The following is a 13,015-nucleotide window of genomic DNA, read 5'->3' on the forward strand; positions in this document are numbered from 1 at the left end:
GAGCTCTGGTGGGTGACCTGGCCCGGGTGTCGCCGTCTCTCCTTTGCAGGTCCCCTTGAGGCCAGCCCTGCCCCACCCCGGGACGAGGAAGCCCTCTGCAGAGCCGGGCAGGGCGCCCCCCGGGGAAGCCGCTTCCTCCTGCCCCCCCGAGGACGCCCTTCAGGGAGGCCGGGCAGAGGCTCTGGAGCAGCCTCAAGGCGCTGCCCGCGTCGGGCCGCATCGCGCAGCCGCAGTTCCGCTCCGCCCTGGCGGCCCTGAGGTCATCGCTCCAGGAGGCCAGGCCGGCTCGGGGGACCCCCGGCCCCAGGCCCCGGGCGGACAGCAGGAAGCACCCAGGCGAGGCGGCCTGGAAGGACAGTGTCTCCGGGGACCCGTGTGTGGCCACAGCCTCTGACCCCTCGCAGCCCCAGGCCCCAAGACCCAGGGACGCCTCCGCCAGGAAGGCCGCCAGGCCCCTGAGCTGGAGCGGGGCCACCCCGGCGGCTAGGGGCTGGCACCCATTGTTGGCGAGGGCCCTGTCTTCTCGGGAGGCCACGCCGGGGCCCGACGACGTGGCCGAGCCCGCGGAGGACCTGCTGCCTGAGGAGTACCTGCCGCCGCCGCCCTTCGCCCCCGGGTACTGCTAGGGGCGCTCTCCAGCTCCAGGACCATGGCCAGGGGCCGCGGCTCCGGGGGCCTCCCTTTGCCACCGTCCCGCGCTGCTGGTCCTCGGGAGCTTGGGGGAACCAGTCCTGCAGCTGCCAGCAGGACAGCCTGCTGAGTAATAGTATTCGCAGGTGCAGCCGGGCCAGGGTGCAGGCCTGGAATCCCAGCAGCCCGGAGGCTGAGGCAGGAGGATCGTGAATTCAAAACCAGCCTCAACAACCCAGCAAGGCCCTGGCTCAAAAATATAAAAAGGTCTGGGGGTGCAGCTCAGAGGTGGCGTCCCCCGGTTCAGTCCCAGTACGACCAGCAGCAACAGTAATAATAGTAGTCAGTCATGGGGTGGCTTGAGATGCCTACTGTGTGCTAGGCCCAGTGCCAGACCCTCATCTGAGGTCCATACCTCCAGTTCGACCAACCACAGATAAAAAATATTAAAGAAAAAATTTTACCTATCCTGACATGTATGGACTTATTTTCTTGCCATTATTCCCTAAAAAATATAGTTTTAATAGCTATGTCCGCAGCGTCTGCACCGTATTATATATTAGAAATCATCTAGAGATGTTGAAAGTCCTGTGTGTCCATGCACAGGTTATATGCAAACACGGTGTCATTTGCTATAAGTGACTTGAGCATCTGTGGGTTTGGGTATGCAGGGGAGGTCCTGGAACCAATCTCTGAGGATACCAGGAGACCACTGGACATGTTCCTCAGCAAGCCTAGGCCGTAGGGCCACTCTCCACATTCTGAAGAAGAGACTGAGGTTCAGAGAGAAGAGGTAGCAGGGTATGAGCATCAGGATTGAAAGCTGAGCCATTTTGCACCGTCTGAAACCACAGGGCAGGAACCTCCGCCACCACAGAGCTGGGATTTGCAGACTCAGTTCCAAGTATGTTCTCACGCAAGTGGTGGTGGCAAGCAGGGCTACTCACACCCTCCTCCCTCCTGAGCTTGGTGCACAGTAGGACTCCATCTGCAGCAGCATCAGGACATGCAATATGAGCCCCTTTCTTTTCAATAAGGAATGAGCTGGTGAGCACAGTGGCTCACGTCCATAATCCTAGTTACTTGGAAGACTGAGGCAGGAGGATCACAAGTTCAAGGCCAGCCTCAGCAACTCAGCAAGGCCCTCAGCAACTTAATGAGTCCCTGTCTCAAAATAGAATTTTAAAAGCACTGCGGATGTAGCCCCATGGTCAAGGTCAGGGTAAGCTGTCTAGAAAGGAGGCACAGTGGAGGTGTCTGGGATGGTCCTGGACCTGGCGTTAGCTGCAAGCCCCTTGGATAGACTGGGGCCACGGAAGAAGGTCCTGGGGCAACCCCAGGTGGGGTGGCGTGATGCTTCCTGAGTTCTCAAGATAAGGAGGTGTGGAGTGAGGTGCTTCTGGGCACGAGCCAGACACTGCAAATGACTCACAGTGTGCCTTGGTCTTCCTCCACATGCAAACTGTGAAGTACCTTGCCCACCTCAGTGAATGCCACTCCTAATCCCTCCCCCTCAGAGGCGTCCCCACGGCAGTGCTGATGAGTCATCAGAGTCTCAGTCCCTTCGATGGACTTGGGTTACAGGGACAGACGACTGAGCAGCCTGTGGTGAGATTCTGCTCAAGGACCACGGGTGGGACGGGGTGCGCCTCCTCTCCCTGCCTCGGTTTTGCCTGTGGAGACCCACAACACGCCCTCCCGCCCTTCACGGTGGAGAGATCTAGAAGCCAGCTCATTCCTTGAACAAACAGGAGATGTGTGGCCCAGAGAGGGCGAGCCACACCCAAGATCACCCAGCAAAGGGTAGAGACAAGATTCCAAGCCTGTCCCTCCCCCCTGCCAGGCTGAAGATGGAAAGTGTGTCCCCCAGCAAGGGTGACTCAGTGCCTCATGTTTATTTCCAGTGACCGGGGAGGCCAGAGTCCACAGTGGGGTGGGGGCTCCCCTGCCCTCCTTGGCCGATCCTCTGGGCGATGCTCTCAGATGCGGATATGGAAGGTGCTGTGTGCAGAGAGAAAAGGAGTCAGTGCCTCAGGGACAAGGCCGCCCCACCCCCGAGTGCCTGAGGCAGGCAGGGAACACGGGGAGAAGGACCCTCTCAAGCAATTTTTTTCTTGTCCTGGGGATCGAGCCACCCAGGGGCACCTTACCCCTGAGCTGCACCCTCAGTCCTTTTTTACGTAGTTGTAGGTGGACACGGTGCCTTTATTTTATTTGTTTTCTGTGGTGCTAAGGATGGAACCCAGTGCCTCACACGTGCTAGGCAAGTGCTCTGCCACTGAGCCACAACCCCAGCCCTTGATCCTTTTTATCTATTTATTTTTTTATCTGGTCTTTTTTATTTTTATTTTGAGACAGGGTCGCGCTAAGTTGCTGAGGCTGGCCTCCAACTTGTGATCCTTCTGCCTCGGCCTCCAGAATTGCCGGGTTCACCGGCTGCACCACCGTGCTCTGCTGTTGGACCAGGGTTTACATCCCAGCTCCACCCCAGACTTGCCAGGGACTCAGTGTAGCCCTCTGTAAAATGGGGTTAAAAGGGTCTGGGGATTGGGCTCAGCGGTAGAGCGCTCGCCTAGTGCATGCAAGGTCCTGGGTTCGATCCTCAGCACCACATTAAAAAAAAAAAAAGAAAACATTGTCCTTTCTTTGGGCTGGGGATGTGGCTCAAGCGGTAGCATGCTCGCCTAGCATGCGTGCGGCCCTGGTTCGATCCTCAGCACCACATACAAACAAAGATGTTGTGTCTGCCGAGAACTAAAATAAATAAATATTAAAATTCTCAAAAACAAAAAAAATAAGAATCTTGGGGCTGGGGATGTGGCTCAAGCGGTAGCGCGCTTGCCTGGCATGCGTGCGGCCCGGGTTCGATTCTCAGCACCACATACATACAAAGATGTTGTGTCCGCCGAAAACTAAAAAAATAAATAAATATTAAAAAAATTAAAAAAAAAAAAATGGGGTTAAAGGCTGTTCCTCAGTGGGACTAGAGTGAGGGTGACCTGGCTGAGGGTGCGGGGGCACAGAGCCCAGCCAGTGAGTTCTCCCAGTTTTCATTTTTTGATCTCTGTTTGTCAGGAGACCCGTCCTGCTGGGTCAGGTAGAGGAGGTCTTTTTGAGCACTGAAGGACATCATGGATAATAATGGCAAGAACAGCAGGACAGCAGGTCTTACTGATCACCTACTGTGTGCCAGACACCACCCTAAATTCTCCCTAGATGTTAACACAGGGCCCACAGCCTTATTCTGCAAAGAACAAATAATTGATATTTGTGTAGCAAATCAACTGCACAAAAGCACTCATGGGCATATGTCCATGCACGGGCATGGCTGTGTGCCAAGAAAACCTTCTTTGTGGCCATAGAATTCTGAATTTCCTACCATTTTCCCTGTCATGGAATGTCAACACTGGAAAATGTTTAAAAAAAAAAAAAAAAAAAAACCAACCTTAGCTCACAGAAAGTACACAAACAGGGTGGACGTTGGTCAGCCCTGTGGGGACTCACTCAGCCTTCGTGTCAGCCCCGTGGCTGGGGCTCTGAGTCTCTGAGTCTCCTTGCGGGCTGCCAAGTCCAGTTGCACAGTCTGTTCACTGCAAAACTATTCAGATAATGCAGACCCAAGTCCAGCTGTGTGGCACTTGACCAAAGAGCCACATCCACCCACCAGAGGTGCCCGTGGGGTTCCTAATGGTCCCCATTGTACAGATGCAAGGACTGAGACCAGGGAAATTGAGAAAGTTTCCCAAGGTCACAAATGAATCCACAGAGGAATCTGGAAAAACGGAGTATGTGAACGGTCTCCGTAAGGGCCCCTTGTGCGCATGGAAGTGGGCAGAGTGGGGTGCCAGGGACATCACCTGAGGAAATCAGGAGCCCGCAGAATCATGTTCTGGAAGTCTTCCAGGGACAGCCGCCCGTCGTGGTCCCCGTCAGCTTCATCCAGCACCTTCTCGCACACCATGCTCACCTCCTCCGCGCTCAGCTCCCCCCGTGTCAGCTTGGTCACCGTCTGCTCCAGGTCCCACGCACAGATGTAGTCATCGTTGTTAAAGTCTGTGGTGCAGACGGTGGGGAGTGTGGGATGGGACCCAGGGGACAGGAAGCTGGGCTACCTGTCAGCACATCTGTCCCCGGTGTCACAGGAAGGAAACCCAGGCACCGGGAGACCACCCGGACCCTCAGGCTGGGATCTGGGTCATGCTTTGGAGTTGGGCTGGGGCTGCTGGGAGTTCGTTCATTCATTCAACAAATACCGTGTGCACTGTGTGCCAGACTCCATGATAACATTCTCCTTTATTTACTCACTGAACAAGAATTGAGTGCCTACTGTGTGCCAGGCACATCTGAGTCAATGAAAAATAGTTATTTTTCATTGATTCATCCCAAAAGTACATATTGAGGGCCTACTGTGTGTCAGGCACCGTGATAACTTTTATTTTATTCACTCAACCAGTATTTAGTGAACACCTACTACGTGTTGGGCACTAGGATAACTGTTTTTCATTCATTCACTCAGGAGCATTTACTGAGTGCCAACTAGGTGTCGGGCTCTGAGATACCTGCTTTACTTTCATTCAGTGATTCATCTCAACAAATATGTACTGAACAGCTAGTGTGTGCCAGGCACAGGAGACAGATGGTGCCCTAAACAGACATTGTCACCACCCCTGGGTATCCCTGGAGAGCAAACAAGAAGCAAACAGACGAATGAATGAGAGCCAGCGTTGCCTGGTGTAGGGTGACACAAAAAGATCGTGGAACTGGGAGCCAGGGGCAGGACCTGCTTTTCACCCACCTAGACCTGGAGGGTAAGAAAGGGCCAGGGGAGGGTGTTGCAGGCGGAGGTCACGGCTGGGGCAAGGGCCTGGGACAGCTCAGAGTGCGCAAGGGGAAGGGCTGGGGGTTCTGGGCGGGTGCCGGGCAGGGCCAGGAGGAGGCCTTGAAGACCTGGGGGCACCGCGGTGACGGGGTCCCATCGGGTTGGCTGTCCCCACCTGAGGTCGCGCACGCACCGTAGATTTTAAAAGCGTAGTAGGCCTTGAGGTCGCGCGGAGCCATCTCGCTCATCACGGAGAACATGTCCAGGAAGTCGTCCAAGGTCATGTGGCCATCCCCGGCCTCGGAGAAGACCTGGGCGATCCTCTGGCGGAAGGGGTTGTCCTGGCACAGGAAGGACACGGAGGCCACCTCCTGAGCGGGACCTCGGAGGGTCCACGTGGTGCAACCCTCTGCACCTGCCTCCTGTGCCCTCTGCTCCCTTCCTGTGTCCCTGGACAGCACCTCAGGCAAGTCCACTCCGCCCCTGTGCTGTGGACTCCCTTCCCGCTCCAGGGGAAGCCACGTGGCCCGGGGAAGGCCAATCAGAGATTTCTGTTCCTCCTACAGCCTTGATTGGCTCCGGCATGAGCATGTGACTCAACCTAGCCAATCAGAGGCCAGAGATTTCTATTCCTCCTACAACCGTGATTGGCTCTGGCATGGGCATGTGACTCAACCTAGCCAATCAGAGGCTGCCCTGGAATATTTTTTTTGAAAAATTGGGCGAGGGACTTGCTTTCTGCAGCTGGCAAGGGTTCCTTCCGCTATCTTGAGGAGAGGCCGCCTGGGACTGAGCCTCTTCCTGAGAGGAGGAGGGGTGGAGGGGGATTTCCGAGCTTGTCAACAGAGGTCCTGCTTCTAGCCAGACCTGATGGTAGCCTTTTTCTGCCGATCCACTTCATTCCGTTCCCCTCAGGCGGTGACTGTCACTGCTTGCAGTGAAACAGTCTCCTGTCTGCCGTTTCTGTACCCAGAGTCCCCAGATTGAAAATGTTCAGAAAATGTGTCTGAACCAAACCTGTGTCAATTTTCTTTCTCCTGCCATTTCCTCCTAAGTGGCACAGTGTACAACTGAGTGCGTGGGTGTCCCGTCATCTAGAGAGGATTCCGAGGTGCAGAGGGCACTGCAGTGGGTTCTATGCAAAAACTGCGCCACTTTGAAGGATTTGAGCATCTGAAGATTGAGATTCCCCAGGGCGTGGCCTGGAACTAGATTCCCCAGTGGATACCAAGGGGGCGGCTGCAGCCCTTACCCACAGCCAGCCATGCTCTCTCAGGTTCCCTTCAAAAGCAGAACCCATGTGTCAAACACCAGCCAAGAAGACCTAGCAGCTCCCGTGACGGAACCTCACTGGCCCTTCCCCTGTGTCAGCTCGTCGCCTGCTCTACAGCTCTCCAATGCTTTTGCAGCTGTGTGGCCTGAACAAGTTCTCTGACCTCTCTAAGCCTCGGTTTTTCTATCTGTAAAATGGGGGTGCTTGTAGCCTCACTGGTAGGTGTGCAACAGGAGATGCCGCTACTGGATTTCCCCTTCCTGCGCGACCCAGGCATACCTTCAGCTCTGGCATGCTGCCAATGAGCTCGTAGGGCACCTTCACATCTGGGCAGCTGGTATAGTCCAGGGGCACGAGCTGGGGGGCCAGGTCCTGGTAGCGATAGAAGAGCCTGGGGTGAGGAGGAAAAGTCAGGAAAGACTGGAGCCAGGAGGGAGGGGTGACCTGTCCCTCCTGTCTCACACCTGCAGCAGTTCACCCCACCCAGAAGGGAGGCGGAGTCCCTACGATCCCTCAGTCCTGAGGATCCCTCAGTCCTGAGTCTGACCCTTACGCAGAGCTGGCCTCAGGCACCTCGACCTCCAACCTCTGGACAAGGCCAAGATGCTGAGAAGACCCAAGGCTGGGGAAGACTAGAAAGAGGAAAGCAAGCTACAAAAAAGGAAGGACTTACTGGAGGAGGGGCCTTTGGTGTAGGGCTTAGAAGTATGCATAGGAGTTTGCCAGGAAGACAGATTTAGGCAAAGGGAGGTGCTGATGGCTGATCATTTCACAACAAGCCTCCGGAGACTCCTCCGTTAAGCTCTGCATTTCTGGACATGGTTGCATTGTTGGCAAGACCCTGCCTCTACTGACCCCTTCCCCAGGTTCTCACAGTTTCCCTCTCTCCATGACGGGGCAGGGCTGAGGCGACAGAGAGTACTCCGATCTTTTGAAAGGATAAATGAAAGGCATTTTTCAAAGCCCTGAATGCCACCACCACTGCCCAGGCCATAAAGCCAGCTCTCTGCTCCACCAGCCACCCTCACCTGGTGACACTATATCTTCCTTGGTGCGTGTGAGTGGCAGCCTTGCAGAGACCACCTTTGATGACCCTGAGGTCCCCAAGCTGTTAGGGACTCTCTCTGAGGAGGCCAGGAACCCCTGGGCTGCATGACGGCCAGCAACTTGACACAGGCACCCGGAACTTCAGTCCCCAAGGCCAGCTCCCGGCAGGTGCCCTTAGGCAACATCCTGAGTTTGGGTCTCTGGGTCCCCCTCCTACTCTGAGCCTCCGTTGTTCCGTGGGACACTTTAGAAGGTTGGGACAGAGCCCTGCCGCCTTCAAACTCCTTGGGGCCCTGCACATCTGCCCTGGGCCTGAGGTTCAGCCGAGCCCCGTCTGAACCTCAGTTTCCCCAGCAGTAACCTGATAGTGATGGCCAAGGTGACCCCGCAAGCAGTCCTCACTCAGACAATGGGGCTCACTGGTGAGGAGTGTGCCCATTAATAATGGATGCCCCGTGCCCACACAGCTGGGGTGTTGGCCATGATCACTCTGCAGCTGAACCGCAGCCAGCTTGGGTTTCACAGCTCCAAGTTCATGGACCGGGGCCCCCGGACAATGGCCCCACAGACTGAGTGATGACGTGGGCCACTCATCTGTAAGCCCCGGGTCACCTCCACACACCCTCACTTTGCCACCACCAACTCCAAGGTGGCTCTGGATTCTGCCCCTGGTCTTCCAGCCTCCAGTCCCAGCCTCCACACACTGGCCTCCCGGGGAGATGACTCCACATAGGACCCGCCCCTCCCTGCTCACACCCTCCAGGGCTCCCTGCCACCTTTGGGACAAAACCCAAACTCATTAGCAGAGAGACTGTGACAAATGACAGGATGTGACTCCTCAGCTTCCCGCCTGGTCCTCCATCCTCCGACCATGACCGAACCTCCCCCCACATCGGCGACACTGGTGGACCGAGGGCATCCGATGGCAGTGGATGGCGGTCTCCCCGCACTTCCTGCAGCACTGACCTCATGATCTCCTTCCTGGTGAAGAAGGTGCAGTCCTGCGGAGAGAGGGGTCGGCTTGACCAGACCCTGCCCCTGGGGCCTCCTTCCCCCGCCCCCTAGGGCCACCCCAAAGCCACACCGATGGCCGATGCCATCCAGAGCTTTGCCAGGAGCCTTGCTGACTGCGGCCCAGATGCAGGGGAGTTGCGCCATCCCCAGGCCAGGAACCCAAGCCATGGCCCCCGGGCCCGCTGGTCTCCCACCTGGTAGGCTTCCAGCTGCTCGTGGGTGAAGATGGTCTGTTTGTTGCCCATATGGCGAGACGGAAGGACGGACTCCAGGACAGACTCCCCAGGGCCACGCGGGTCACCAGACTGCTGCACGCCTGTGTCCGGGCAAATCTTCCTGCCCTGGCTGTCACCTGCCCACCCGCCCCATCACCCCCAGCCTGTGAGACTCAAGTTACAGCCAAGCTCTCTGGGCAACCACCCACGCATCCTCGGGCAAGAGGTCACAGAGCAGCCCTCCATGTCCGCCACCACTGGGGGTGGCCAGGGGTCTAGGGCACCATCCGGAACCAGGCAAGGGGGTAGGAAGGCTGTGGGCACACCCAGCTCAAATCCCAGCTTCTGCTCACTCGCTGTGTAGCCTTGGGTAAGTCGCCTGACTTCTCTAAGCAGAAATAGAAATAGAAATGATGTTAGTACCTCCATCGTTGGGTCATAGTGTGGATTTAAATAGATGATTGATGGCTGGGTATAAGCCAGTTCTTCCAGGCACTGGGAATAGAATGGTGAACAAGCTAGATGAGGTTCTGAGGTGTGCACCAGGATGATGATGATGATGTGTTGTGTTATGACTTGAAGAAAGTGATCCAAGGTCAAAGCTTGAGAAGCAGTGGGTTAAATCACACCAGATTGAGTTCTCTGTTGTTGGACTTGTCTAATGGGAACCGTGCACCTGCAGGGAGAAGATGCAGTGTAACAGCTGCTGACCTGAGTGGGACCCCGGAGGAGCTGGGGTGGAGCTCAGTGGCAGAGCCCTGGCCTGGCAGGTGCACAACCCTGGTTTCCATCCCAGCACTGCAAAATAAATACATGAGCAGGGTCCTCCTGGGCAGAGAATCTGAGGGTCTCAGGTCCCTGGTGGGCCCTCCATCCCCTTCTCCCTCTGGGCCCCACCTGTCTTTCCACTTGCCCCTCCTGCTCAGTGTTTGGCTGTACCACTCTCCAAGTCCCCGGGAACACTCTTGGGTCTTCCCTCTCCCTGTCCTCCCTGGACCATTGCAAGTCCTCCCAGCAGGCTTCCCCGCCCCAACCTCACCAGCTCTTTCCTACCCAACTCTACACAGTCATGTGTAAACTATGGCTCTGATCAAGCTTTAAAGACCTTCCAAGGGCACCTTCAAAATAAAAACAAAAAAACCGACAATACCAAACGTTGATGAGGATGTGGAGCAACTGGAACTCTCATACACTGTGGCTGCTGAGGCTTTAGAAAATGGGCTGGCAGGTTGTTTCTTTTTTCCTTTCTTTTTTCTTTTTTTCTTCTTCTTTTTTAATAGAGTTCAGCATATTTACACATGACTATGCAATAACATTCCTGGGTAGTTACCTAGGGAATGTGAAAACCTATGATCAACCAAGAGTGAACCTTAATGAAAACTATGGACTTTGGGAGATGATGACATATCAATGTAGGTTCATCAATTATAACAGACGTACAATACTTTCTTGCAAAGGGGATGTTGATAATGGGAGTCTATGTAGGTGTAGGAAAAGGGAACATATGGGACATCTCTGTACATTCTACTCAATCTTGCTATGAATTAAAATTGCTCTTTTAAAAAATCTAATAAAATATTTTGGAAATTTTGTCCACACAAAAACATGTAATACCCACAGAATGGGAGAAAATATTTTCAAATCATAAATCTGATGAGGGACTAGTATTCCTAATACATAAAGAACTCCTACAACTCAACAGTAAAAAGACATGCATAACCCAAGTAAAAAAATTATGTATGCTCAGCAAAAGGATCCAGACCTAAATGGTCACATATTGTATGATTTCATTTATATGAAATGTCCAGAATCTGTTTTCTGTTCTCATGGGGTTAGGGGAGTGAAGGAATTTTAAGCGGGGGGGGGGGGGGCAGGTGATAGAACTGTTCTCTATCTTTATTGTAGTGTTGGATATGTTAAAAGTTTAGGCAAATTAACTTCATCACAATTACCTGAGCAAAGAATGGTGGGCAAATCAGCCCTCAGAACCAAAAGAGGTTCAGAGAGCTCCACCCAGCCACTTGGGCAGAAACAGCTTGATGGGGTAGGGCTGGGCATTTGCCTTATTTGGGCATTGCTTATTGGTTGGAAATTTGTGATTGGTGGAAGCTTGGCTGATATGATTGGTTGAGACTCAGCTCTTTGTTACAAGCACATACTCTTTTTTTAAGTTGTGGTTTGTTTACATACTAAGTTAGGTTGCAGTTGGCTAGGTAGGGACTCAAGATACAGAAGCTGCATTAGGCCAAATTTAATTGGACAAGAATATACTGCCTGTATTCTTTTGACAAAACTCATAGAATTACTCCAAAAGGGGCGATTTTTTTTGCATGTAAATGAATATTTTTAAATTAAGACAATAACAAAACAAGACCTCCTTACTCCTGTCACCTTGTGATTGAAGTCCACATTCCTTGCCTCATCAGACACTTGGTGATCTGGTTCTGTGCCCCCAGAACTGACAATTAATTATCAATTAGTATGAGCTCTCTCTGTGTACCAGAGCTGTCCCAGGTCTTGCTGATACATCCTTGAGCAAAGCCACCCATCAGCTGTCATGGAGCTCACATTCTGGAGCGTCGTAAGTACATAACTAGTCAGGAGTGCTAAATTCCAAAATGAAATAACAAGGCTGGGAGGGAGAGGAAGGTGGGCCACATGGATTGGGAGAGGAAAATTCCTCCGATGGGTGGCATTTGAGTAATGACCTGAAGGAAGTAAAGGAACAGGTTACATGGGAAGACAGTTTCTGGCAGTGGGCACAGCTCGTGCAAATGCCCTGTGGTTGTAGCAAGCTTGACCTACTGAGGACTAGGAAGGCAGCCCCTGCTTCCCAGAGGCTCTGGGAAGCTAGTGTCCATGTCTACAATGACCAGAGGCTGCTTCTAAGACATCCTATCTTCAATGATGGTGTCTTAGTCCATTTTCTGTTGTAATAACAGAATACCAGAGACTGGATCATTTATATTCTTTAAAAAGAGGTTTATTTCAGCTCTGGAGCATGGAGCTGGCATCTGCTCCGCTTCTGGCAAAGACCTTGTGCTCCTCAGCAACTTAGTGAGACCCTGTCTGAAAATAAAAAGAGCTGAGGCTGTGGCTCAGCCGTTCAGTTCTCCTGGGTTCAATCCTCAGTGCTTTAAAAGGAAAGTGGGGGGGGGGGGAGAAAGAAAAGAAAAAGAAACAAAGACAGCCACGAGGGCTTGGGGTTAATCTCAGGGGGTTATGCTGAGTAAGAAAATCCCATCCCAAAAGGAATCATTCACATTCTTAAAACCAGACACGTCAAGAAGAGACAGGATGCTGGTTGCCAACCCGCCCCAGGCGGGGGATCTGGCTGTGATGGACTTTCCGTACCTGGCGGCCAGTGCAGTCAGCGTCCTGGTTGTGACACTCTGCAACATGCTACCTCTGGAGGAAACCAGCACGTTCCATCTGTTTTCTTTTTTTCCTCTGGTGACTCATTTTCCTTGATGTGAACTTTATTAACTCATCAACATGAGATTTAGTCAATCTAAGCCCAAAGTCGATTCATTTGCCTTTATTTCTCTCTCTTTTTTTTTTTTTTTAAAGAAATGCTCAATATAAAGAGGGTGGGAATGGTAACACTTTCCACTACAGGATAATCTCCTGTTTTCCCAATTAGCATTGCTATTCTTCCATGATACATGTGGAAAAACTTGTTGAGTTTTGCCACGGCCAGATGAAAAACAGCGTTTCCTAATTAGCTAATTAAGCTCAATGAACATTTTTGGGATGGAACCATAAACTCTGGCCATTGTTTTGTCAAACATCTGCAAACTGCATAATTCCTCAGCCCTTAGCCATAGTTTCTGTTCAATATCTTAAAGCTGTTTAGTTCCACTGTGATTTGTCTCAGGGCTGAAGTGAGTGTTAGTCATCAAAGTCTGGAATGTCATCATAGGAGTAACCCCGGTAGCCTTTAGACGCATAGTAGGCGATGCGCAGATGGTAAAATCCTGGCAGGAACACCAGAATGCCAATAATCAGGACAGGAAC

At 52.9% G+C, this 13,015-nt stretch overlaps 2 protein-coding genes across 2 annotated transcripts in view; one reads left to right on the forward strand and one right to left on the reverse strand.

Annotated features, from left to right (window-relative positions):
* The window catches only part of Hsh2d (hematopoietic SH2 domain containing), a 12,864-nt gene extending 11,764 nt beyond the window's left edge, over positions 1–1,100 (forward strand). The window contains 2 exon segments of the mRNA XM_048794875.1: positions 50–142; positions 144–1,100. Coding sequence (XP_048650832.1) covers positions 50–142; positions 144–626 — 576 coding nt within the window. The 3' untranslated portion in view covers positions 627–1,100.
* A 1,255-nt stretch (positions 1,101–2,355) lies between these two features.
* On the reverse strand, positions 2,356–9,028 carry Cib3 (calcium and integrin binding family member 3). Its single transcript, XM_015489608.2, has 6 exons — positions 8,978–9,028; positions 8,736–8,770; positions 7,002–7,113; positions 5,643–5,790; positions 4,488–4,683; positions 2,356–2,631 (listed from the first exon to the last, which is right to left on the reverse strand). Exons 1-6 carry the CDS (start codon positions 9,026–9,028, stop codon positions 2,610–2,612), a joined length of 564 nt encoding a protein of 187 aa, XP_015345094.1. The 3' UTR covers positions 2,356–2,609.
* Between the last annotated feature and the right edge of the window lie 3,987 nt (positions 9,029–13,015).

The sequence above is a fragment of the Marmota marmota genome, unplaced genomic scaffold (genome assembly GCF_001458135.2).
Source record: "Marmota marmota marmota unplaced genomic scaffold, marMar, whole genome shotgun sequence".
Taxonomy (NCBI): Eukaryota; Metazoa; Chordata; class Mammalia; order Rodentia; family Sciuridae; genus Marmota; species Marmota marmota.